The sequence below is a fragment of the Xiphophorus hellerii genome, chromosome 9 (assembly GCF_003331165.1).
Source record: "Xiphophorus hellerii strain 12219 chromosome 9, Xiphophorus_hellerii-4.1, whole genome shotgun sequence".
In the NCBI taxonomy this organism is placed as follows: domain Eukaryota; kingdom Metazoa; phylum Chordata; class Actinopteri; order Cyprinodontiformes; family Poeciliidae; genus Xiphophorus; species Xiphophorus hellerii.
In genome coordinates this window covers 8,402,691-8,427,609 of record NC_045680.1, presented here as the reverse complement: position 1 = coordinate 8,427,609, position 24,919 = coordinate 8,402,691, and the positions used below count along the sequence as shown (strand labels likewise).

The window sequence follows — 24,919 nt, the reverse complement described above, 5'->3', positions numbered from 1 at the left end:
TTTATTTTCTCAGCATGTACCCCCCTCTCGTGTTTGTTATTGCAGCACAGGGGGATATATCAGACTGGAAGGGGCACGCAGTGCTTAGCCTGCACAATCTACACATTTTTCTGTTCAAAAATTTGGAATCATGTTGGGTTAGTTATGTTGTAGAAGGTGAAAGGGCGGAGTTCTGAATGCTATGAGCTGTACGGTATGTGGTGGCAGTCAGGATGAGGGAAAATGCCAGATCACCAGGTCTGCTCAGGGTATATGAAAGGTGAGCAGACTGAATCAGATATGCAGACTGGTTATGGCTGGTGTTCTGACTGATGTTTGAACTCTGAGGCTTTCATAGACCAAGAGTAAAACAACATTTCTTTCGTTGTAGACATGACTGGTGCCTTGTAAACTGATCATTTGCAAAACTATTTCACTTTTTCCGTTATGTCACATAACAACCACAAAGTTCAACCAGACTGAGATTTTAATCTTGTAGACCAACAGCACAGACCAATTCACTATTGTGAAGTGGAAGGAAACGTGTACATGGTTTCTCAAATAGATCTACAAATAAAAATATTTCATGCAAATTTAAAAATGTGCATGTTTGTTAAACCCGGACTAGAATTAACAGTTGCAAGTCCTTTGGATCAAGTCTCTAGTCCAACAGCTTTGCACAGCTACAGATAAAATGATTAATATAATAATTTTTTTCCCAAAATAGCTCAAACAGTGAACATCAATTTGTTCAGTTTCCCTGGACTGTATGGAAATGCTGTGCATGCGCGCCTGAGAAAATGTAATGTTTGCGCAGCGCTCTCCAGAGTCTGAACGTAGCGGCTCTTCATGTAGGGGCTCTCCGCTTACATTATTCATACGGAGGAGGGTGTGACTTGCTGGCTCTTTTTCCGCCTGTATAAAGCGAGAAGTTTGCGCAAAAGAAAACACAGATGGAGAAGGCCAGTCGGCTCGCTGTGTCACAGAGAGTCACCTTAAGCCCGTGTGACAACTCCCATTCTGTCCCTTTGTGACAAGCTTAATCACTATAATGCCCGGTCTCTGCGCGCTTTGTCTCGCCGTCGTGCTGGCTGCGCTCGCCCGGCTCACCGGTTCTGTGGGGCCGGTGGTCCGATGTGAGCCGTGCGACGCCAGAGCGCTGCAGCAGTGCAAACCGCTGCCGAAGGACTGCGCGGAGAGCTTGAGGGAGCCTGGCTGCGGCTGCTGCATGACGTGCGCCCTCGGGGAAGGACAGGCTTGTGGAGTGTACACTGCGCGCTGCGGCTCCGGCTTGACCTGCAAGCATCAGCCCGGGGAGAACCGTCCTTTGCAAGCTCTGTTGGAGGGACGAGGGGTATGCACCAGCGCAACAAAAAAACTCATCAGCTATCTTAAGCCGGCGCAAAAACAAGGTAGAATGTGGTGCTTTCCATTTGCGCATTTCATGGTTACTTTATTCCCAGTGTGCCTGTTTGGGTAATTCTGACAGGCGCCCTCTCCATGAGGCGCTGCTGTGACCGGGGCTGGGGAGCTCCCTCTCTATGCAAACAGATTAAGTGCGTATAAGGTTGAGACTGATCTTCTTATAGGGTAAATGGCACAAGTAAACATGCGCAAAGGTTCTACGTTTGGCAACTATTGGTTACATCAAGAAAACATTTTGAAATACCGAGAAGGTCCCTGTTTAAACAATAAGAAGTTTGTGTCGCCCTCCATGTGCGCATTTGTCGCACATGAAAAATTATGAAATTTAAAATAATAAAACATCTAGGTTTTCGAGATTTTTCTTCTTATAAAGCAACCAGTGCTCGTTTAAAGATACTATCTTATTGCAATTCATTCTTTTATTGCCCTAAGAAATTGACACTGATAACACAGGTTGTCATAAGGTATGCCTTTACACTGCAAGATTTCACAAAATATAAAGTATGCAAAAAGTGCACTGAATAATAATAATAATAATAATAATAATAATAATAATAATAATAATAAAAGCTAACTCTACTTTATGTGTATTTGAGTCGATGTTATCATTGGCTGCATCAAGATGAAGATAGTCCACTGCAATCAACTTTAGACAAGTACAGGGCCTGAAGCTTTCAAGTCCTTTTCCAATTCTGCAGGGTTCTGAAATAATTTTAAAATATTTTGTTGTTGTCCCACATAACACCTCTGTAAGACAAATTTAATTAAATAGATCAGGAAACACTCTCAAAATTAAATGAACCTACTGCAAATAACTCTAATCATTTGCTTAATGCCTTGCATGATGTCATTGGAGGCAGGTGTGTATAGACTCTTTTTCTGGGAGGATATATTTAATATAAAATGGTACCATAATTTAGAAAACTGACCATGGCACATCATTCTGTAAAGATGATAGACTATCTATAATGAGTTAAACTGACTTCATGGAAATGTCTGACTTGTAGCATTTACATAGCATCCACACATATGCATGCATGAAGATGACCTGGCTATTTCACCCCAACACCAAGTGGAGTATAACCCATCATTTAGAACTTTTCCTCTTTAATGCCCTAACTTATCTTCAACTCTTGAATTCTTGTACACTGCTTGCACAAGAATACAGCAGCTTCCCTTAGTCCAGGATGGGGGCCAGTGTAGTTCAGGTGTCTAGCAGTGAGTAGAGTGACATGGGGGTTGGTTGGCCTATATAAACAAGCAACACACACTCAAAAATCACAGCCCATTATCAATGAACTGCTTGCAAGCCTGCACAACACTGGGGGTGGGATCCTGTGCATGATGATTAGTGTGGATGCTGGTGAAATGGCACACATGCCACCTTCATGTGAAAACACACACTTGTGTGTTTAGGCACCTAGGTGCCCCTGTGTGTGCTTTCTGCTTGTGTATTTGGTTTGAACACACAAACACTTGTAGAACTGTGTTGTACTTGACTTTTTCTCTCTATTTTTTTAACCATTCCCAGACTCAGTTTTAAAGAATTTCGAAATTCTTACATGAAAGGATATTATGCATAATGATGGTGTAACAGTGTCTCCAAAGATGGAGATGGAGTTTTAAAAAATAAGATGTAGGTGGTCTTAAGCGCCCCTGTTGGTCAGATTATGCCATTGCAGCTTAGTGGTTTCCACCCCCATTGGTTCCCATTTCCAGAGCAGCTTCTCCTCCCAGACATTAACAAGCTCCCCTGACCACAGTTTGTGCTGTTTACTCCTGTGCCAGTATGCAAACAAATTGCGTAATGTGTTTATCCAAAATGCATAAAGCTATAAAAGGTGATTTATTTTGATCATAAAAAATTATTCTGACTGGAGTCCTAAATTTTGTCCACATTATTGGCCATTGAAGAAGATTTTTTTTAGGGAAGTTGTTGTTGACATGTCATTTAGTTATTCCCAGTTCTTTTGACTAGAGCACCACTGCCTCGCAAATTGATCAGGTAGCCACAGAAAAGATGGAAGGGTGGATTGCCAGCCTGGCTGCCCACACGAGCTACACGCCCACATGCTTGTCCACCGCCCTCACCACAGCTCGCGCACACTAAATCTGCTTTGAGTTAGAAACAGTCTTCAGGGTTCTGGTGTGCTTTTCCATTGCCCACTTTACTGTGTGATGATGTGGTTGATCGGGGGGGCAGATCGTGGGTAGATTGGTGCACCCCACTTTTGGGAGGAGTACTTGAAGCCCCGTTTTTTTATTTTACTCATCTTTAACATTTTAAAATGAAACCATCCCAGCCCAGTTACCTTTGATGTTCTCCCTCACTTTTCATTTTACATTTTCTAATCTTCTCACATGTACTTTTTAATGTTGTCTTTCAATTTTTTGCTGGCTATGCCCAGGAATTCTCAGATTTATCCAGATCCTTCTTTATTTCTTGCTCTTCATTGCAAATTTGTGAATACCATTTGTAATTCTGACAGCCCACAAGGCAAAGATCTAACTTTATTTTGTTTGATTCTAACAAGCCTTTATTACACAGTCAACAGTCCTCAGTTGGATTGGGAAGCTTAACAGTAATAATTCTGTATTTGTGTAATTTACAGGATAGAATCATAAAAAATTGGTTTTGGTTTAGAGGTAAATGCAAAAAATGTTTTGGGGAAAATAAATTATTATAATTTGCTGCCTGATTTTCATTTTGAAACCACATGAGATGGAGCAAAATCTGGTCCAAATATGGCAAGTTTTTAAACAAGCTTGAGCTTTGTAATAAATCACATAACTCTTTCCATACATCTGTATACTGTGCCAAAAGAGAGAACTGGCACCAATTTCACAGCTCTAATTTAAATTCGTCTTTGCAGAAAATGCAGGAAATCAAGTGGACGATGGCGCCAATGTGACCGTGACGGTCGTGCCTGCTGAGGAAACTGTGAACTGCGGGCATAGCCCAGGGTCAATGAACACTAGGCCTCCTCTGCACAACACACTTATCCAGAAGGCTGAAAATAGGAAGACGCAGAGCTACAAGGTGGAACCTGTGTCAGGAGGAGTCAGTAAGGACATGCACAACTTCTCCCTGGAGAGCAAGAGGGAGACTGAGTATGTAAGTCACACCCAGAGGCAATGAGACTTTCTGTGGTAAAATCTGTGTTTGGGATGATAAAAACATAGACAGAAGTAATTAAAAATTAGCTCTGTGGTAAATGTGGGTTCTGCACAGCTCATTAGACAGCACATCACATTGTAATGCACACCTACAAAACGTTACCTCACCATTTAAGTGTGCTTCACATGCCTTTTCAGATGAATACCGTCTTTCAAGACGAATGCAGATTAACACCAAGAAAAGCAAATTATGGTCCAATTTGGATTTCATTCTGTTGACCAGAGATGGCTATCTAGATTATTTGATTTGCAAAAATATGCCATGTCTTTTTTCAGCCTTTTCAAAAACATTGTTAGTTTTCATTTCACAATATTTTTGTAAAAAGGCCCATCAAGTCCTTACTAAATACAGCAAATATTTGATGTTCTCAGATGTTTTCCAGCCAATTTGAATGAGCTCTTTTGTCTACAAGAATATACCAAAAAGTCCGTGTCCAGATGTGTAGAGTCAGTAGAGTCAAAGAGACAGCAAATCTTTTTAGGCTACTAACAAGATTGAGTTAGGGTATTGGGTACAGCCACATCAACTACATTCTACAATTTTCAGATTTGTCTTGGTAAAAAAAGACAAATCATTTTATTTACACTTCATCATTTCGGCACTACTTTGTTTTGGTCTATCAGATTAAGTCCCAATGAAATACATTGCAGTTCATAGTTGCAGCATAAGAAAAGGGGAAAAAGTTCAAAAGGTATAAATACCTGTGCAATATGCTATTAGTGATGGCATAGTGAGTGAAGCAATAGCATTACAGGCAACTGGTGGGGCATCTGTCAAGTGAAGTGATGATCAGCTTACTCTTCCTGATGACTTCCCAGGTTTTTAGTAAGAAGACATAGAAAAGACCTAGTAATTACTACTTTACAACTTATTAATTTAACAGAAACAATTCTAGCATCGATCAGAAAGGTCAACCAACAATATCGTCTAGTGTTTCTGCGTAAGCTACATTCGGGCAAGACATATGGACAAGAAAGAGAGTTTTTTATGGTTTTCCTCTGGGTTTAAATTGGGACAAAGACAGAGATGTCCAGTACATGGAAGTCATTTTTTGATGGTCTGACAGCTACTTTACTGCTGTTCAGTTTGCCCTGCACCTCTAATGCCATGCATTTCTCCTGGTTTGCATAGTGCTTTGGTTTTTGTAACTAAGACACCACCATAACTTCATAGATGATAATAAAGCTAATATGCTATTGTATGTGTGGAAATCTTTTCATTTGTTGGTGTTTTGGTCATCTTTTGTACATCCTGACTGTGTCTCAGTTTTTGTCTGTTTACTTACCAGAAAAATGATCACAGTCTCAGGAATCTGGATGAGGCGGCCTTGTAAGCCTCTTTGATGTCCAGGGAGCATGGAAATTTACTGCCCATAGACTAGAGAGCTGCAAACTGTCTTCAGGCACTCCCGGTGTTGTATTCAATAGAGCAAAGCTTCTTTGTTGAAAACCCCTATCACTATGCATGTATTTATTTACAGCTAAGTCTTTTTCACGGTGACACACGTAGAAAAGCTTAAAGGCATCTGGGCACAAAAATGTGTTGCAGATTAATTTTACAGAAGAACTGATGTTTTATGAATGAACAAAGTAAAAGAGGGTCACTGTGATACCTTGGCCATTTGCAATAGGAGAAAATTTGTGCCACTGTCAACATGTAGGTGGTATGCATGGAAAACTTGATGCATGTGCTGTAAAAAACAAAACATACAAACAATGCCAAACACTGCCGTGCTCTGCAATTTGTGGATAAAAGTCCACAGACTAACTTTATGTTCTTTACTGTTGTTTAGGTACAATTACTTTTGATTACAAATATTTTGAAGTGGTAGGTACCACTTTTTTTCAAAGCTGGTATCTCATTTTGGGGCATGACCTCTTTAACCTGGACCCACCAGAAAGTTCATTTCTGCAAGACAATGAGTACCTACACAAACTTTCCAGTTCAAACTAAGAAATTAGGATGTTTTATGCATGAAAGAACAAGACCAGGATTAAGTGATAGGCACAGGTCAATTTTCATTGTTTATTGCTCAACACAAACTCTCAAATTTGTGAAAGTATTCCCAATATTCTCTGTCTTGGCAATCTCTTTATGATGGCATGTTTGCTGCGTTGTTAGGGGCCATGCCGACGGGAGATAGACAGCATCATGAACAGCCTGAAGATCAACAACGTGCTCAACCCTAGAGGCTTCCGCCTTCCTAACTGTGACAAAAAGGGCTTCTACAAGAAAAAACAGGTGAGTGGCTCTCCCTGCTGTTTCATCTATGCTTTTTCTGTTACACACCAAACTCTCTCGCACACACCCCCGCACGCCCACGCCCACACGCAGACACACACCTGCGGACATGCAAATAAACCCACCACATGCCTGAACACTTCCAAAGAATCTTCAAAGACTCATCCCAACCACCCACACATGCACAATCCCCCCCTTTTTTCTGCTCAGGTTGCCTTGACAGCCACATCAACACTATATTATCAGAATGGCTAATAACCATGTATTACTCCGGTAAATGCACTGCAGCCGTCTGACTCATGCCTCACAGGAAATGAAGTCGGTCAGGTGTGTTTGTGGGTGTGTGTTGTGGGAGCGTGTGGGGGGTAGGGATGTAAGAATGTGGTCTGGGTGTGTGTGTGTGGCGCGGTGGATGTGGCAGCAGGGGAGTGTATGTATGGCGCTTGTTTGATGGCGGTAGTTTTTGGTGGGGGTGCTGTTGGTGAGGTAAAGAAAACAAACAGGCCGTCACTGGTTTAGATTTTCTTGTCTGTAGAGCAGCAAACCGAGGCCACCCATGGCCAGCTCATTTAGAAGACGAGAGAAAAAAAAAATCAAACGACAGAAAGAAGCAAGAACGTAAAATTTTGTTGGAGGACAATTGACTGAAACTCCTTGAGGAAAAGTGGTGCATGAAGGCAGGTGGGGCAAATAAATACCAACAGCTAATTTTGAGGTTGCATTCCACAGAACCCATTCCAATAAACACATGAGTCACCAAAAACACGCATTATTACTCAGAGTCCAACTCAAGATGTGACAAAGTTCTAAATAACACCCCTGATCCTAACCCCACTCCTCACGGCCCCGAACAGTGGTTTCAATGTGAAAGGCTATTAATCAAACAATCAAGCTTCTGTTTTATTATCTAGTTTTCTAATATTCCTCAAAAGATTTCATTGGATATCATAACATTTAACAACTAACCAAGGCAGATATACATTTTGGTTAACCACAAGGTTTTCTTCCTGTCCAAAACCAGTGTTTTGAATATCTGAGATTATTGGAAAGACAAGTGGTTGGCTCTTTCCTCAGTCATGTATTTAGCTTTGAGTTCTATAACATCACAAGGAAATGTTCCTTCTAATAAAAACAATCATTGATCATACTTGGGGCAGATTTAGGTCTAAAGTAATTTTAACATTCTGGAGCCAATTTGAATCTGTGATGGCAAAGAAGGCCTTCTGACTCCTCACCAAAAGCAAATTGTCAAAATACCAGGGAAAGCATCCAACATACAGTAGTTAGTCAGAATTATATGGTCTGATTAGTTTACTACTAACAGGGTTTTTTTTATTGATTGCTAAGAAAGGTAGGAGTAAAATCATGTATATGCTGATGAAAACCCATCAGCATATGCTTCCTAAGGATGAGGGATACTGCAAAGTCAATGGCTCATTATCAACAGTGGCGTTTCCTTTGATAGATGTTTTAACGCTTTTTTTTAAACCAATCTCATTAACTCTCCTTGACTGTATGATACTATAATGATATAGGATCCAGAAATTGCTTGTTGCTCTAATTCTACAGATTGATAATGTTCATTATGCTAATATTAGATAACTTCTCAATAAGCTTTGTCCCTTGTAACACTTTGCTGATTAATTTACTGTCTTTTGGCTCACAAAAATAGATTTGTAAAGATCTCAAAAAGATTTTCCCCACTAAAAAAAATAAATGTCTATCCTGTTTTGTTGTTTTTTTCCAAAATTGAGAGCCATGCATAACAATTTAAATGACGTTTTTTTTTTTTTTTTGTAGTTTGGACAAATGGCGGCCTTCACATCTGATTGTGAATAGAAAGATTGAAAATCGAGATCTATTTTGACAATTCAGAAAAATTTGAAGTTCTTACATGGTAATGGCTTACCATTACCATGTATTTTTCTGTTTGTCATGCAAATTTCACCAGTAAAATTATCGGTTCTGGTGCAAGGGTGTGTTAGGCAGAGGACAGTAGTATGCCCAGTCTCGTCGCCCTTTTCTCAAAGGAGCAGGCGTGTGTTGTGTTGAATCCATCCAAGGGGATGTGCCTTCCCAGTGTGTTGCAGAGATTTATGACCGGAAACTTAGTGAAGAGGAGACCGTGTGAACGTCTAGGGTGACAATGCTGTGAAAAGAAGGGAGCAGGAGAGTTGGGGGAGGGGATGAGTGAGAGATTGAACACATGATTTACAGTACTATTTCTTCCTCTGTAACCTACAGTCTTTTAAAAGAATTAAGTCCCAGTAAGGCTGCTGAAAGGTGTCTGGTTTCATCTTTCATTTCTTCTGAGAACTAGATGGTGATCAGACTACTTCCAGGAAAAATGAATCACCAGGAGCCAAAAAGCATAACCCCCAATCGACTAAGGCCCCCATTTGTTTTTACTGCTTCTAATTATATTCAGGAATCAGGCAGAAATGTTTATGTTAATAAGCCCGTCACACTATTGTGTGTCAGCCTTTCATTTAGGAAGACAGAGTACCATTGGGAAATACTCCACCATTTTAATGGATTTCTCACTGCACTCATAATTTCATTACCAGATAAGCCAGTCTTCCTCAAATTGTTTAAACAGGTTGGAAACGTCCTCTGCAAGGGCACTACAGCTTTCACCTGGTATTGTTTTTCTAACTCAGATATTGTAGAAGTGACCCAATGACAACATTACTTGATCTCATAGTATGCTATCTAGACACTAGACTCACCTTGACATGCTGGATTTTTGAAAATTAAAGGAAAACTAATGGCATCACTTCCTGTTCGATTAATTTACCAAATAAGGATCTGACCACTTGGGGGAACTGAAATGATTCACAGGTAATTCCCAAATGGCCAGTCAATGTTTTAATATCATAAAAAAATTAAACAAGCAGTTGGCATGATGGAAAGATTACTAACTCAGTCAAAATGCAAAATGCCTCACTGTTAGTCCCAGTATGAAAAGCACATTAAAAGCCACACACGTTTCAAAGGTGTGGCAAAAGTCGACATTCCACAAAAATACACTTAATTTCCTCCCATTTAAATCCAATTGAAACGTCTTTTTCCAGTGTGCTAGCTGGCATGGCAAGACAGTAGTCAGTTTGACAATATCAGTTGTTTACAGTCCTAGTAGAGATGTGTAAACTATAACAAATTCACTATGTTTATTTTTATGAAATAAATATGATGTGACACAGAAGTCTACTCTTGGGAAAATAAAGAGCTCATGGCATGGAATTATGCCAAATAGGTATTGACCTTCACAACTGAGAAAATGGCTAAAAAAATTCTATTCACTTACACTTATGGCACTAGTAATTTTGTTTAAAACACACATGTCCCCCAATAATTGCGGTAAACAGAGCTAGACATAACAAAGAGGTGGTTTTATTTCATCTGGTGGTTGACTTAGTAAAGCTGCTCTTACTGTACATTTCAATCTGGAAATTTCTTGTAATTCACATAAATAGAAGAAAATCTTCCAAAAAATTGAGTCAAAATCATGATTTTTAGATGAAGAAACAACCCCACTCATGAAGTCTCAATCTTTGCTTATTAATTATGTGAAGATCAGACATGAGAAAGTTGCAGACATGTAAGTGTGATTTTCTGTTAGCTGGTAATATGAGTGGCCTGTAAGAAAAGAAGTCAAGCAGCGCAGACCGTCTCTCAGCTACAACACAGAAACCTATTTTTAGCTGCAGTTATATGAATTGGCTCCATATCCCAGCTCAGGCCCTACATGAACCAACACTGACCCGCTCATTACACCCCTCAAAGCCTCACTCTCTCTTTCTCTTATTCATCATTCCACACACACCCATCATTACCCCCCTTTGTGCCTTGCCTACAGTCATGCACCAGCCTTTTGTTCTTCCTGCTGGCTCCATCATTCCGTCCATCCTGCCCTTCCGCCCACCTGGCTTTTCCTTCCTTGTTTGGCCAAGAATCACCCTGCAGAGGGTTGTGAATGGGACGGCAGTGTCTGCGTGTACTCTGTTAGAGTTAAGTGTGTGTGTCTGAGAGGAAGAGAAGGAGAAGGAGGAGGTGGTGGGTTAAGGATGTGAGCCAGGTGCCAGTGTACTCTTCTGCTTCTTCCTTCACTCGGTGCTGGCAGTGCCAGGCCCATAAGGGTTGACTTATTGAGCGTGACTCAGAAGGATCTGTATAAACGTACTCACTGACCACAATGGCTTTATAATAACTGACCAACTTTCAGAGACCCAGACATCTATTTTCACTCTGTCTCTCTGCTTGGTTCTGTTCCCTCCCCAAATTTCAAATCCAGATCTTCTTCCGACTCCTCCTAAACAAAGTCTGTTTTCCTCCAGTCAATGTTGCATAATGTACAAAGCAGATTTGAGTTTTTTTGCAGCCTGTGCAGTATACATTTGTGAAGATGCCAGTACTATTTTCTACAATATGAATCTAAACTTAGTTATCCTAATGAACATCAAATCCAAAAAGCTATTCTCAGTATCACAAAAGATAATAATATCCAATGGGAGGAAGTGCTTATCCAGATCACAGTCATTACGTTACACTTTATGAGAACATAATGTGGCATCAATGGAGCACAGCTGTCATTTATACCAGCTGCTTGTGACGTGTAACACTCACTGTGGTTCCCCCTCCTAAACAATAACTGTCACTGAAAGATCAATTACTGCCACTCTTAAAATACTGCGTGAGTGAAAGGCACACAACAAATACACTAAAGTTTGGTTGATATTTTCATTCAGGCTGAGCTCAGTTAATACATCTACCAATTTGTACCCCAACTCATACCCACGTGTTGCCTCTTTGTCCCTTTCTACTTCCATTTTGACCCTGTAAACTGATCATTTTGTAGTTATTTGATGCTTACCTGTTTATTTCTGAGCATTCTTTAATAGTAATGGAGAAAGAAAATCATAAAAATTCTCAAATATTGTGTAAAATATCATAGTATATTATTTTGTGTTTTTTTTCAATTGATTCCACTGCTTACACTGTTCAAATCAATCGTCTCCTGTTAAGCCTGACAGAAAATGACTCCCAGTCAAACCAAAATCAATTTGCTAAATGTTTTAATAATCACAGAAAAAGTTTCTTACATCACATTCCAAAGTTTCATGAAATGAGGAGCTTATTGAAAAGTGAACATAAGAAAAAGTAACAAATACTCAGATCAAAACCAAACTCAAAGTCCAAGGACAATGACAGTAGATAGCATTAAATTAGCAAATTCCATTTAATTATGTTGTTTGGTTAGTTTGATATATTAAAAACTAATTAGCTGAGTTTTTAAATAATTTTATCCATGAAATAACAAGAATGTTAAAAATTTGCAAGGGAACATTGAAATAAATATAAAACTTTTGCTGCAATGTTGTTTTCACTCAAGTAGCCACAAAGAGTCGTTATGTTCCCCCAAGACAAAACCCTGTTTGGAAACACGAAACGCTGTGGGTATTTACACCAGTAAAAGAAAAGCATCCTATGCATACTTACTGTCTTCATTCAGCTTGAGAAAAATCTATCAAATTCTAAGCCAATTACTAAGCACATATGACTATTCTGATCTGGTTGCCTCAGAGGTGTTTTTCTTTGTCACATCCTCCTTATCACATTTTTTTTTTGCGCCACACAAACTCTAGCAAGTAATATGTAGTCTCCGTTTTAACATTTATGTACATTATGTGTTTGCTTAAAAAAGAATCCTGGACTTCATGTCTTTCAGAATTTTTTTTTAAATTTTATTTTAGAAAAAGCAATATCCCGCAGCTACTGCCAATGCATTTCCAAACACATGCACAGATGCACCTTCTTTTACACAAATACACACGCCCCTATGCCTACAAACACACACCTTGCAGTTTATGAGCTTGTGTTTATCCTGTGGTCGAACCAGGCTCTTTTTAATGTCCATGAAGCCCAGCGGCGCTGCCATTAGTTATAAAGACCAGCGTCACAAGAGCACGCTTTCATACGCACAACACATGCATACACGTCCCATAAAGGCAGCATTATGAATGAGCAGCATGTATGTTTTTTTTTCTAGTGACAGCCGTGTTGGACCACGCAGCACCAGGAGCATGAGGAGTACAGAGCACAAGGGTTTAACCTACCCTCAGTTTGGACTCTGTGGTGGAGTGTGTTGAGATCATAGAATAAATGGGTATTCGTCCCCCAAAAAACCGTATTGACTATCAGTTTTAATTTAAAATGATGGAAAAAAGCTGCGTTTCTATTACATTGTAAGTCTCCACAATTTATGCCTTGGTTGATATTTATGTCATGTTCTGTGTTTTCTGTGTGTTAATTTCGAGTTTTCAGTGTCTCTGTGTCTCCTTGTTGTCCTGTTCTCCCCTTGATTGGTTCCCAGGTGTTTCTTGTTCCCTGATTACCCCCAGTGTATGTAGTGTCACCTGTGTGTCTGTTCTTTGTCGAGTCCTCGTCTAATGTGTTCTGAGTCCTTCGTGTTGTCCGTTGGTTTGACGGTTGCTACCGGCGTCGAGCCCTGGCTTCTGCTCGGCCGTGCTGCCCGTTGGTTGGACTGTGTTTTTTTTTACATTAAAACCTCCATTACTCATCTCATCCTGAGCCTGCTGCGTTTTCCTCACCACCTACACCACCACCTCATGACAGAAGGACCCGACCAAACCGAGGTGAGGCTCGCCACCATCATGGACCCAGCAGGTTTAATGAGAACCATCGAGGACTATGTAGCGGTCGTGGCAAGCCCGTATTCAGCCCGTCAGCGTCTGAATATAGCCACGCGCATGGTCCTCCTGCTGGACGAGTGGATCCCGTGACTTCCGCATCCGGGGCTGGCGGAGTTGCAACAGGAGGCAGAGTGGCAACGCCTGACAGCCATCGCCGTGCTGAAAGGTAACCCTCTGCCTCCCAAGCTGCACAGTCTCTCCGCCAGCCCAGACCCAGCTCCATCTCCGGGACCAGCACCTCCAGCCGGCGCACCCGAGCCCGATGCAGCCGGCGTTCCAGCCGGCGCACCCGAGCCCGAATCAGCTGGCGTTCCAGTCGGCGCACCCGAGCCCGAATCAGCCGGCGCTCCAGCCGGCGCACCCGAGCCCGAATCAGCCGGCGTTCCAGCCGGCGCACCCGAGCCCGAATCAGCCAGCGTTCCTGCCGGCGTTCCTGCCGGCGTTCCTGCCGGCGTTCCTGCCGGCGCTCCAGCCACGGTCCCCATGGTGATGGGGTTCCAGGCGGCCTGCCTGGCTCCAGGCCGACAGGCGACGCGGGTAATGGGTTTTCCTGCCCCAGTTAGTGGGTTCTCGGCCCCACCTGACACCCCGACTCTCTGCGTTCCTCCCGAGACCCCGACTCTCTGCGTTCCTCCCGAGACCCCGACTCTCTGCGTTCCTCCCGAGACCCCGACTCTCTGCGTTCCTCCCGAGACCCCGACTCTCTGCGCTCTTCCCGAGACCCCGACTCTCAGCGTTCCTCGCCGCCTCTGGGCGGCCCCTGGGAATCGCCGTCGCCGCCTCTGGGCGGTCCCCGGGACTCCTCGTCGTCACCTCCAGCGCCGCGGACGGCCGCCGGACCGCCTCCGGGGTTCCCGCCTCCAGCGCTGCGGACGGCTGCCGGACCGCCTCCGTGGTTCCCGCCTCCAGCGCCGCGGACGGCCGCCGGACCGCCTCCGTGGTTCCCGCCTCCTTTGCCTCCGCCCACCCTGTGGGTAGTTTTTTGTTGTTTTTGGACTCTTGGCCCTTCCTGTGCCTCCGCCCACTCCGTTGGGTCGTTTTTTGTTGTTGTTTTGGACTCTGGCCCCCCGTCCAGCGCCCCTCCACCCACCCTTGTTGTGTTTTTTGTTTTTTGGGTGTCTGGTAGCCGCCCTTGAGGGGGGGGGGTACTGTCATGTTCTGTGTTTTCTGTGTTTAATTTCGAGTTTTCAGTCTCCGTGTTGTCCTGTTCTCCCCTTGATTAGTTCCCAGGTGTTTCTTGTTCCCTGATTACCCCCAGTGTATTTAGTGTCACCTGTGTGTCTGTTCTTTGTCGGGTCCTCGTCTAATGTGTTCTGAGTCCTTCGTGTTGTCCGTTGGTTTGACGGTTGCTACCGGCGTCGAGCCCTGGCTTCTGCTCGGCCGTGCTGCCCGTTGGTTGGACTGTGTTTTTTTTTACATTAAAACCTCCATTACTCATCTCATCCTGAGCCTGCTGCGTTTTCCTCACCACCTCATGACAATTTATGCTGATCAACAAAACTTAAAATTGCTTGAAACGATAAGAACAAAAGGTATTAACACGCTTTTGTGCGTTTTAAAGTCTCTGTGACTCACTTTCTTCTTAATGCAAGGTCAAACAGCTGATTTTACTATAGTAAGGATTCTGATTTAAATGTTTGAGGCATATTTAAATAACTGCAGCAATAAAAGATTGTGGAGACCTCTCAAATGTTTGAGAAAGTTTAACTGAGAGCTTCATTTGTTTTCTAAATTGTTGCATGAAGCACTTGACCATTCCTTGGAAAGTTAAGAATGACACTTTATTTATCAAAGTGGTCCAAGGAAGAAGGTTCTGGGTTCTAATATAAGTTGAATGGAGTTTACATTTTCACAAGTTTTTCTCAAAGTACTCTGGTTTTGTCTGTGCACCCTGAAAACACACATTAATGTGCTCATTTCTCGTAGTTAACAAGAAATGATTAGCAACAAAGCAGAAAATTGATAGAAATACCGTCAAACTTTATTTTGGAGTGTGAGGAGCCTGTGAAGGTATTCAAAGAATTTTCTTTCGTATTTCATATTCAATTCATATTTTAATTAAACATACTTTGCTGGTGTAGTTTACCTGTAAAAGCTGTTGTTTTAAAATGTGTGCAGATATTTGTCAAACTATTTGCGTGGTCTTTTATTCCGATATGGCAGGGACTCAGGTGGTACAGCAGGTGCCCCCCACAGGTTTCTAGTTGGTCCTTGAGTCAATCAAGGGGTCAGGATGGACATCTGGCATAATCTATGTAGGTCATATTCATGCAGCGCTGGAGCAGAGGGGACTGCTGGGCTGTGCCCTTTTGAGGGAGGTACCAAAAGGACAATATCAACAACTTAAGGGGACTTTTGACCAACATTTTTTACAGCTGCAGTTTTAGTTATACAAATGGTTAGTAAAGCATAATATTTGTTTTTTTTGGGTTTTTTTAAAGCATGACTGTCCTTAAAATAGTCACACCTTAAACTTATAGTATTTTTTCCAATTGAAGTTAGGAAAAAGAAGACATAAAAAACAAGAAACAATAACATTTTGACACTTACATGGTTTGATCACCTTTCGTGTCACCTGGTGGAAGCAGTTCCAGTTGGCTAATAACAGAATGCATTTTCGGTCTAAGATTACACTGTTGTGTTGGTTAAATTGGCTGGTATTGGACTGGTTCAATCCAGAGCTTTTCAGCAATGTTTTCTCCACTTGCTGCTTGATCAGAAAATTGTAGCTAAAAAGTTTTCAGTCTCACTTTTCCTATGATACCAGTCTGATAAGGCGTAGAAGTTAAAGTTATGAGGTAAGGAGTTATAGTTTGGGCGCTTTTGCTGGTTTTCGCAAGCTAGAATTGTCACAGTAAAATCAAATAATATGTACACTTACATTGAAAATAGTTTTAAGACTATTTAATTTTATTTTAATTTATTTAGAAATCTAATATTATTGTAGATTATTATTATTATTATCCTGATCAGGATTTTGATCATGTTATTAAAATGTTTCTTTTTATTTTATGAATTCATGTCATGGTGGACATATTTCAACCTCAAATATTTTGTTTTTGGTCATAACCGATTTTTAACTTAGCTAATAGTTTCATTTTGTGACTTTAATGCTTCCTTGATTTCAAATGGCTCGGTTTTCGTTTGTGGTTAATTAGCACTTACTTTGGATAACGAGAAATAACACAGTTAGTCTCATAATTAGCATAGCTGCATAACTTTTAACCCAGGTGCATACTGCCACAGTGATATGATTTTGAAGACATTTTCTTTAAAGTTAAATTAGTTGGAAGAACACATTTTATTTTTCCAAAATATAAAAATAAAGCTCACAAATGTAATAATTACACAGTATATAAGTATTAATTTGTTTTTTTGTGTGTATGTATTAAAACAGTAAATAAAGAATTCCTTGAGATGACTGCTAATACTTCACCAATTAAGGAGAGATTGAGCAGAAATTCAAAGGTAGCCAAGCAACAGGGGAAAGCACACATGCACATTTTTCTCTTCCATTCCCTTCCACCTTTCTCTTGGCTTTTCAACCCTTTCGTGCACACACACCCCCACGCGCCTACACAACACAGACACACATATACATTCCCTCCATGCTCATGAAGGAGTCTATCATCATTTACCAGAGCACAGGAACACAATGTTAAGCTTGTCTCTGCAGGCTCGTCTGCTGGGTCAAGGCTAAAATAGAAGCTGTCCACAGAATTAGACGATGGCACAGTGAGAGGAAGGAATGCCGAAAAAGTGAGAATGAGACAGTTAAAGAGGAGGGCGATTGTTAGGAAGAAAAAAGTTTTCTGTAAAAAAAATCTGCTGAAGATGCTGGTGGGTAAGAAGGCAGCATTTTGGGAGGCATACTTGCTCCCCAGACTGCTGCAGTAGTTCTTGGTGAGGTATTTTAATAGGCCTGTGTCTCTATAAAGCTGCCTTTGATCATGCACTTAGGCTGCACGTGAACGCCGGAAACAGACACCTGGTCACACTCTAAAGCTTGTCTGTCTGCCTGCCTTAAAGTATGAAGAGATTTTGTGCCAATTCATGAGTCAAATTTAGGGGCGTTTTCATACAGATCAAACATACATGCATGTAGAAAAGTTTCTTGTTGATGGAATCTTGTCATTTCTTCACATGTGGTTCCATTACTCATAACTCATTACTCAAAACAAATAGACTACTCATCCTTAAGAAATAGCTGTTTAACTTCCACATACATTAAAGGCCATTAATCATGTAAAAGGCAATTTGCTATCCAAAGCTTCTAATAAAATCTAAATGCCAATATAATCTCTAACATGAAAATGACACCATTAAGCTGCAACTGATAGAAGACGGTTAGATAGGGCCACAGCTTTTCCAAATGCACTCATATTTTTTTTCCTTTTGTACATCTAGCTTGTTTTGGTTGCTTCACCTTCATATTGAACATCAAGCAACAAGTTCAGTTGACCGTATGTGCTATCAATACTTATAAAGATTAATTAAATTTTTTTTCCATATAACACTGTGACTTTAGCCAGTTTCCACTCAGTTGTTAATGATTCTTTTCAAATTTTTTATGATCCATTTTATGTTTGTGAAAGATATTGGAATATGACACAGTTGTGTAAGCTTGTTTAGGAAGACTAACACCTCTTTTCATTTCAAATCCATCCATCAATCTATCCACCTATACATTCATTCATAAAAAGAGTTTTGATTTTTGCAGGTTTGCTATTTCAAGCCTGACCCATGTATGAGTATCCATTTTGAATTCATAGTGAACACTGGTGTTTATTTGCTAAAAAAATGGCAAAACCTACATGGAGAGCTGCAGAATCATGCAGGATATTTTGGAAGGACATTACTCTGTGGATGATTCTGCTGGGGATTCATTTTTATACTAAAACTATCCTGAATGACACATACATCCAGTCTCAGCTGGATTACTTTACAGCATTACAGCATTACTTTATGATTAGTAATGCCTTTTGTTGAATACTGTTACTAGTTCATGATACAACTCTGTACTGGCTGGTCTCCTTCCTGTACAGTAGGAGATTGCAGGAGGAATAAAGTGAGTCAAGGTTTACCCTGACTTGACTGATCGAGTCACTTCAAGTGCAAAGCAAATGGAGCTCATAAAGTTGCCACCCTACAAAGCTTGGCCCCCTGTGGGACATCTGATATTACTGCATACAAGTGTGTGAGCAGGTGGGAGGTATGTCTGCGCGCAGTCCACAGAAATCATGTTTGTGTGCAGCCTACATGTTTGCTGGTGCATGTTTATATGAACCCACGTGCACACGCAGGGAATAATCAGCTCCAGATGAGATTTGAGGATCCGCCAGCTTCCCAGAATAGCAGCGCTGCCTTCCCTGCAGCCCTCCAACTGGCCTTGACAAATATTTTAGCAACTTCATGTTTACCTTCACACTCGAGGGTACTCACCCCCTCACTCCCAGTCCCTCTCGATCAGAATTAATCTGCTCTCCACCAAGAAAACTCCTCAGCAGAGCCTAAGTCGGACAAACTCTGCAGTACGCTGGCCTCATATAGATGCCTGAGTGAAGCTCCCTGCTCTCTGCTCCAAAAAATTCATTCCCGTATCTATCAGCAAACACGCAGCTGCATCGCTTGTGCTGTTTATCTCTAAAAGTTCCTGCACATAAAAATTCACAGACAGCCACAGGCAGCAAGGCATTCCACTCACCGTGATCGATGGGATGTTTGCCTTTTTGGAGTTCTAGCAAGGCGTGACAGCTGAAAAGCGTCATAAAAAGAAGGGAGTCTGAATTAATATAAAACATTTCTGCACATATCTAACAATTTCTTACTGTGTATGAGAGAGAGAAGAAAGTATATGTTCCCATTTTCACAGTGTCTTACGAAAGTGTACATACCACTTGAAGTTTTTCACATTTTGCCAACTACCACCACAAACTTTAATGAGTTTTTATGAGACAGTACACAAAGCAGTAAGTTATTGTGGATGCAGGGAAGAAATTAATGCAACTGATTTTGTACAAAATACAAATCTGGAATGTGTCAAGTGCATTTAAGATTGTCTCTGAAATCCAGTGCAACCAACTGCAAACAGTCCATCTGTGCAATTTAATCCCAGTGTAAATGCAACTGATCTGTGAAGGCCTTAAAGGTTTGCTAGAGAAAATCCCACACTTCAAATTTCTAAGAGTACTGTACAATAAAGTACAACATAAAGTTAAAAAAGTTTGGCCAAACCTAAGCATTACAGCATTAGAACTGGTGCATCATTACTCAGATGAGTTGCGAAGAGACATAGTACCTCTGGAGGAGCTGCATAGCTCCACATGCTTGGTGTTGTACAGACAGTTATTAGCTCAGTTCTCCAGATCCTGGCTTTAATGAGTGAGTGTCAAGATGAAAACCATAAGAAGACACATTTAAAGCTTGCCACAAGCTATCTAAGGGACACAGCAAACATGTGGAAGAAGGTTTTCTGGTCATATGAGACCAATATTGAACTTTTTGACCTACATGCAAACACTATGTGTGGCGGAAGTCTAAGTCTGAATATCCCACTGAACCCACTATTCCAATGGAGAAACACGCTGGTGCACCATCCTACAGCAGATGTTTTTTTCTTCAGCAGGAACAGGCGAACATTAATGGGGAAATGGATGGAGTTGAACACAGGCCAATTTAGGAAGAAAACCCTGTTGAAATATGGGCAAATATTCATCCAGAGCTCCAATTGAATCATTAGGTTAAAGCATATTCATGTGTTAAAATGGCCCAGTCAAAGTCTAGACCAAGGATCCCCCATGAGGTCTGGATTTGAGGAACCTTGGTCTAGATCATAGACAACTGAAATTAGTGGCAATATTTTTCAAAAGTTATTTGTTCAAGGACACTTTCCATCCATTTGTCTTACGAGCTTTGCAAAGAAAAATGGGCAAAACTTTAACCTTAAAATTCTAATAAAATCTGCTGAAGCTTCTAGTAATGTGACAAAACGTAAAGAAGTTCAGCTTCTGTGAATACTTTTGCAAGGTACAGTAATTTGTCACTAAGAGGTAAAAATAACTCTCTTTTCATTTGGTTCTGTGAGAACAACCATACAGTTTGATAACATTTCTAATTTTCCCATGTTTGTTTTTCTTTTTCTTTTCTTTTTTTCAGTGTCGCCCATCCAAAGGCAGGAACCGGGGCTTCTGTTGGTGCGTGGACAAATACGGGCAGCCTCTCCCTGGCTACGATGACAAGCAGGGCAAGACAAAGTGCTATCACCTGGAGAGTAAATGAGGGGAGGACAGATGAGACAACCCATGGATGGAGAGAAAGAGAGAACGGAGAGAGAGAGGAAAACAGCACAAAAAAGTCGAAAAAGGAAATGGAACGAAAGAAATAAGGGAAAGGGAACGAGGACCTGTTTTTGCTCTTGCATGTAGATTGATGTAAACATTTGAAGGAACTTTGGACCTTTTGTTTTAGGTCCCATTTCAGGGGTGGGGGGAGTACAAGGATTAGGGAGAGGGTAGGGGGTGGAGCACAGTCTCCTGTCCTTTACAGCTATCTGTCCTATACTTAGGGAACCTCCATCCTTTCTTTAAAATATGTATAAAAAACAGTTAAGCTGAGACAGAATGGGAGGAAAGAATAAATCCTATCATCTGCACTATTTTTAAAGGGGGAGAGGAAGGAGGGACTTTCCCACTCACTTTAAAGAGGACTTGTTTATGACTGTGACCCCGCGCCCCCCTCTAAGAAAGTCACACCAACACCGATCTATCATGTGTGTGTTTGTTGTAAGTGTGTAACCGCGAGGTTTGTTTGTCTTTTAATCCGTGAGCGCCTGCATAACTTACGTTTTCACAGCTGCCTGTCTGTGCAAGATGGTGTGTGAGAGCATGCTGTCCCAAAACAGCTTCCCTTCCTTCGACCCTGCTCCATCAAACAATGCAGAAAAAGACAACACCTTCTGGCTCAGGGTCCATTTAGTAGTGTAAGGTGTATGGAATGGCAGACTTTTTTTATTTAGCACGTTGACCTCCTTTCTTTGCTGCCTTTTTGCTGTTTGTCACTGATGCGCAGGGTAGATGGATTGAAGGCAAACTGTACAGTTAAAGTGCCTTAAAATCTTTAACACCTCCCTTTTCCTTCTTAATTGCAAGAGACAAGTTATGTTTCAAATGTTAAGACTTGAGAAGTCTTGAGAAGACTTGAGAGCATCCAATGCATGATACATTTCTAGATTTTGATAATTGTTTTAGAACAAATAGGTAAATCGGCATAACTTCTTGCAGAGATCCAAGGCATCGCATCCTCTGGTTAACCAGATTTTGAAGAAAGGACATTAAAAATACCAACCCCACCTGACTGATGGATGTTTGCTGAATTGAAAAGCCGTCCAAGCTAACCTCATAAGTTCTCATGAGTGCATTTAAAAGCTAGTTTGCTCACTTGAAATTTTCTGGAACATCAGATTTTTGATGGTTTTCTAGTAAAGGCAGTGCAATCTACTTAAAATCTGCTTGCATGTTTACAAATACGACATTAATTTTTCTTCCCCGTGTTCTCCCATGTTCTGTGTTCATTCTTCTCTCTCATCGTTCTTGCAGCTCTGAGGTTCTCTAGTCCTTAATCACATGCCATTGTCCTCAGCTTGCCCTCTTTCTGTGTATGTGCCTGATCCTGATCCTGATCCCTTAGCCCACCTCTTCCTGTCTTAGTGATGCAACATGGTGTTTGCTTGTTTCAGTTTTCTTTTCTTTATGGGTCAAGTCAGGTGTGACCATTTTGCTCTGCCACAGGTGCCAGCTGCCCCCTATGCTTCAAGCACAAGCACTTATAGCACTTTAGCTGTCCCGCTGCTACGCAGTTCTAGACAATTGGACCTATCTGTGTCTGCGTACCTTTCCATGGCGGTAATGCCAAATTTAACAGCGTGTTATAAGAAAACAATAATACTCCATTGAGAAAAAGAAATGAAAGTAAATTTATACAATTCAGGTCCATTTCTATGCAAAAGCTTTACAGCATATCTTTTTTTTCTTTACCTTACAGGCTGTCAGACTTTCATGTAATCTTTTAAAGTGTGTTTGGTCAGCAGTTCTGGTGGCTTTGTAAGACCTTTCTCAGGGCTTTTAAAAAATTTTCTTTAAAATTCAACTCAACTGTCCGGTCCTTTTACCTCACCATGACAGTATACTGTGCGTGGTATTTTGGGAAATAGTACAAGGTTAATACTAGTACTAACTAGTTAGTACTAACGAGTACTAACCTGTACTGGTTAGTTATAACCTGTACTGTTTTAACACCAGGGTACCATTAAAGGTAATTAAGGACCCTTTTGCATTTGTTCCATTCTTAAACAGTTTTCATTTTAATACTAGATTTATGAAAGGTCAGTAAAGTTACATGAATTTTCCCAGCCCACGTGTGTGATTTTATGAATAACACATAAAACATGCTTAAAAAATTTCTAAAAGTCTATTTTGGTCATTAATACATAAAATTAGCAAAAAAGATATTTTCTGATCTTTTTGTTTCTCAGAATTAAACTGAGTTTTGGTTCAGTGAAATGGATACACCTCTGTTTGAGTGTCTCTGTGGACAAAGTCCAAAGAAAATCTGTCTGAATGCTGCTCACTTTCTTTTACAGTCAACATAACCCAATCATAACACTTTAACTTGCAATATAACCAAATAAGCCCACAGAAAAACTTTTAGATACATTTAGAAAGGCTTGAGAAATTAATCTAAACCACTTTAGCAACATTGCAAGAAAGTCTTTCTGCTTGGAAGCAAACTATGAAGTAAAAAAGGGTTGTTTAAAACTTTTGGACTGTAGTGGAACTCAGATCTACTGGCAACAAATACAACAAACAACCCCATTTGGAGTTTTTCCATTCAGTGCATCTATTTTTTTCTCCTTTGTTTTTATTGTTGATGCTTTTGTTTCTTTGAGAAAATGCTCGTGTGATCGCATGCCAACAAATCTCCACAAGGTGGACACAGCACCAAAAATGCATTCACACACATGGCAGGGGGTCTTACAGAGGCAGTGCGGGCCTCTCCGTGGGGCTTCCTGCCCCATGCACTCCCACATCCTGTGCACAGACTTGAAATGTGGAGAGATGGCCGAAGAGAGCCTGCCCAGTAGCTCAGTAGCACCACATCAACTTAACACACTCAGATGGCGGCAACTTACAACCAGCCTATTGGTGCTAAATCCCATCTACTCAAAGACTTGATTAAAGGGGAGGAACAAACAGAAAACATTTAAGCTATTCCCTCCCTAATATTTGTACGTGTGTCTTTTTATATATTATTATTTTTATTGTTATTTTTAGTAATATTTCCTGGCCAGCTACATGTCTGACTGGACATCATGTACAGTGCGTAAAAATAAAAATTATTTATCTATGAAAGAATTATAAGCTGATCCAAAATTGGTTTTCTTATGAAGAATTCAGTGACTCACCGATTGCACAGCACAGTCTATATGATTCAGTGTATTTTTGGGGACTATAATCACTAATGAATGTTTTCTTCTTAAAGAACCATTTCCTTCTGTTGCTAACCTCCACTCACTCTCAGTGTGGCATTCAGGCCATCCATGTTCACCAACCCTTAAGGACAGTGAACCTCTCACAACATCACTTCCCTCCATGCACACCCAGCCATCCCGCCTCTGCCAGTCAGCGCAGAACCAGGGTCACATTTCTGTTCTGTCACATTTTATTCAGTTTTCAAACCAGCCTCTTAAAGCTGAAGCTCTCTCTGTTCACGGGTATTGTAATGTTTTATTCAAGCTTCTCGTGGTACAAGCTACAAATCACAAAGCTATTTTTTTTCCAAGAGAGGAAATGATTTTGAATCAAGATATACTTTGTATTTAATGTCATTTTTTAAATAAAAAATGAACACATTTTAAGAAGTTTGACTATGATGTTTTGTTTTGTCTCTTTTGTGACTTGCACCAGTGATCATCTAAGCACCACCCACATGCAATAATATCCCAGGCGAAAATGTGTAAAAACCCTTAAAGTAAAAAAGCATTATATAGTAGTACCATAATCTCAGTCAACAGTTTGTTTGGAAGTTAGTATGTTAATATGTTTGGAAATATGACGTATTCAAATTCAGAGATGTTTTAAAATGATTGAAATTTACTTTTGTATGAGTAGCCATTGGCTGAAAAGCTAAAAGCAAAGCAATTTTTTTTTACTGCAGGTAAGGTACTGTTTGCTCATAAGCCTTTACTGGACCAACAATTCTGAAAAATGTGAACTATTCCTTTAATTAATGCAGGGAATCAGGACAAAAATTTGCTCCAGGGAAGCAATCAAGCTCCCCTCAGGGGTGAAATGTGTCAATACAGATGAAGCAAAGGTTGAATTTGTAA

At 40.8% G+C, this 24,919-nt stretch overlaps 1 protein-coding gene across 2 annotated transcripts; it reads left to right on the top strand.

Moving 5' to 3' along the window:
* Positions 1 to 901: 901 nt before the first annotated feature.
* Positions 902 to 24,451, top strand: igfbp3 (insulin-like growth factor binding protein 3). Of its 2 annotated transcripts, none has more exons than XM_032572395.1 (4): positions 902 to 1,391; positions 4,278 to 4,519; positions 6,704 to 6,823; positions 12,873 to 13,009. In XM_032572395.1, the coding sequence occupies exons 1-4, from the start codon at positions 1,031 to 1,033 to the stop codon at positions 12,873 to 12,875; spliced, it is 726 nt and encodes a 241-aa protein (XP_032428286.1). In that variant the 5' UTR covers positions 902 to 1,030; the 3' UTR covers positions 12,876 to 13,009. The 2 variants fall into 2 exon arrangements, with proteins under 2 accessions (XP_032428286.1, XP_032428285.1); XM_032572394.1 differs by lacking the exon at positions 12,873 to 13,009 and adding an exon at positions 20,692 to 24,451 and having other exon boundaries at positions 907 to 1,391.
* Positions 24,452 to 24,919: the final 468 nt, after the last annotated feature.

Excerpts from the sequence above, each read along its gene's own strand:
- igfbp3 (XM_032572394.1), top strand. The coding sequence starts at position 1,031 with ATGCCCGGTCTCTGCGCGCTTTGTCTCGCCGTCGTGCTGGCTGCGCTC. Across the intron at positions 4,520-6,703 it reads GCAAGAGGGAGACTGAGTAT|GGGCCATGCCGACGGGAGAT; the intron begins GTAAGTCACACC and ends CTGCGTTGTTAG. Across the intron at positions 6,824-20,691 it reads GCTTCTACAAGAAAAAACAG|TGTCGCCCATCCAAAGGCAG; the intron begins GTGAGTGGCTCT and ends TCTTTTTTTCAG.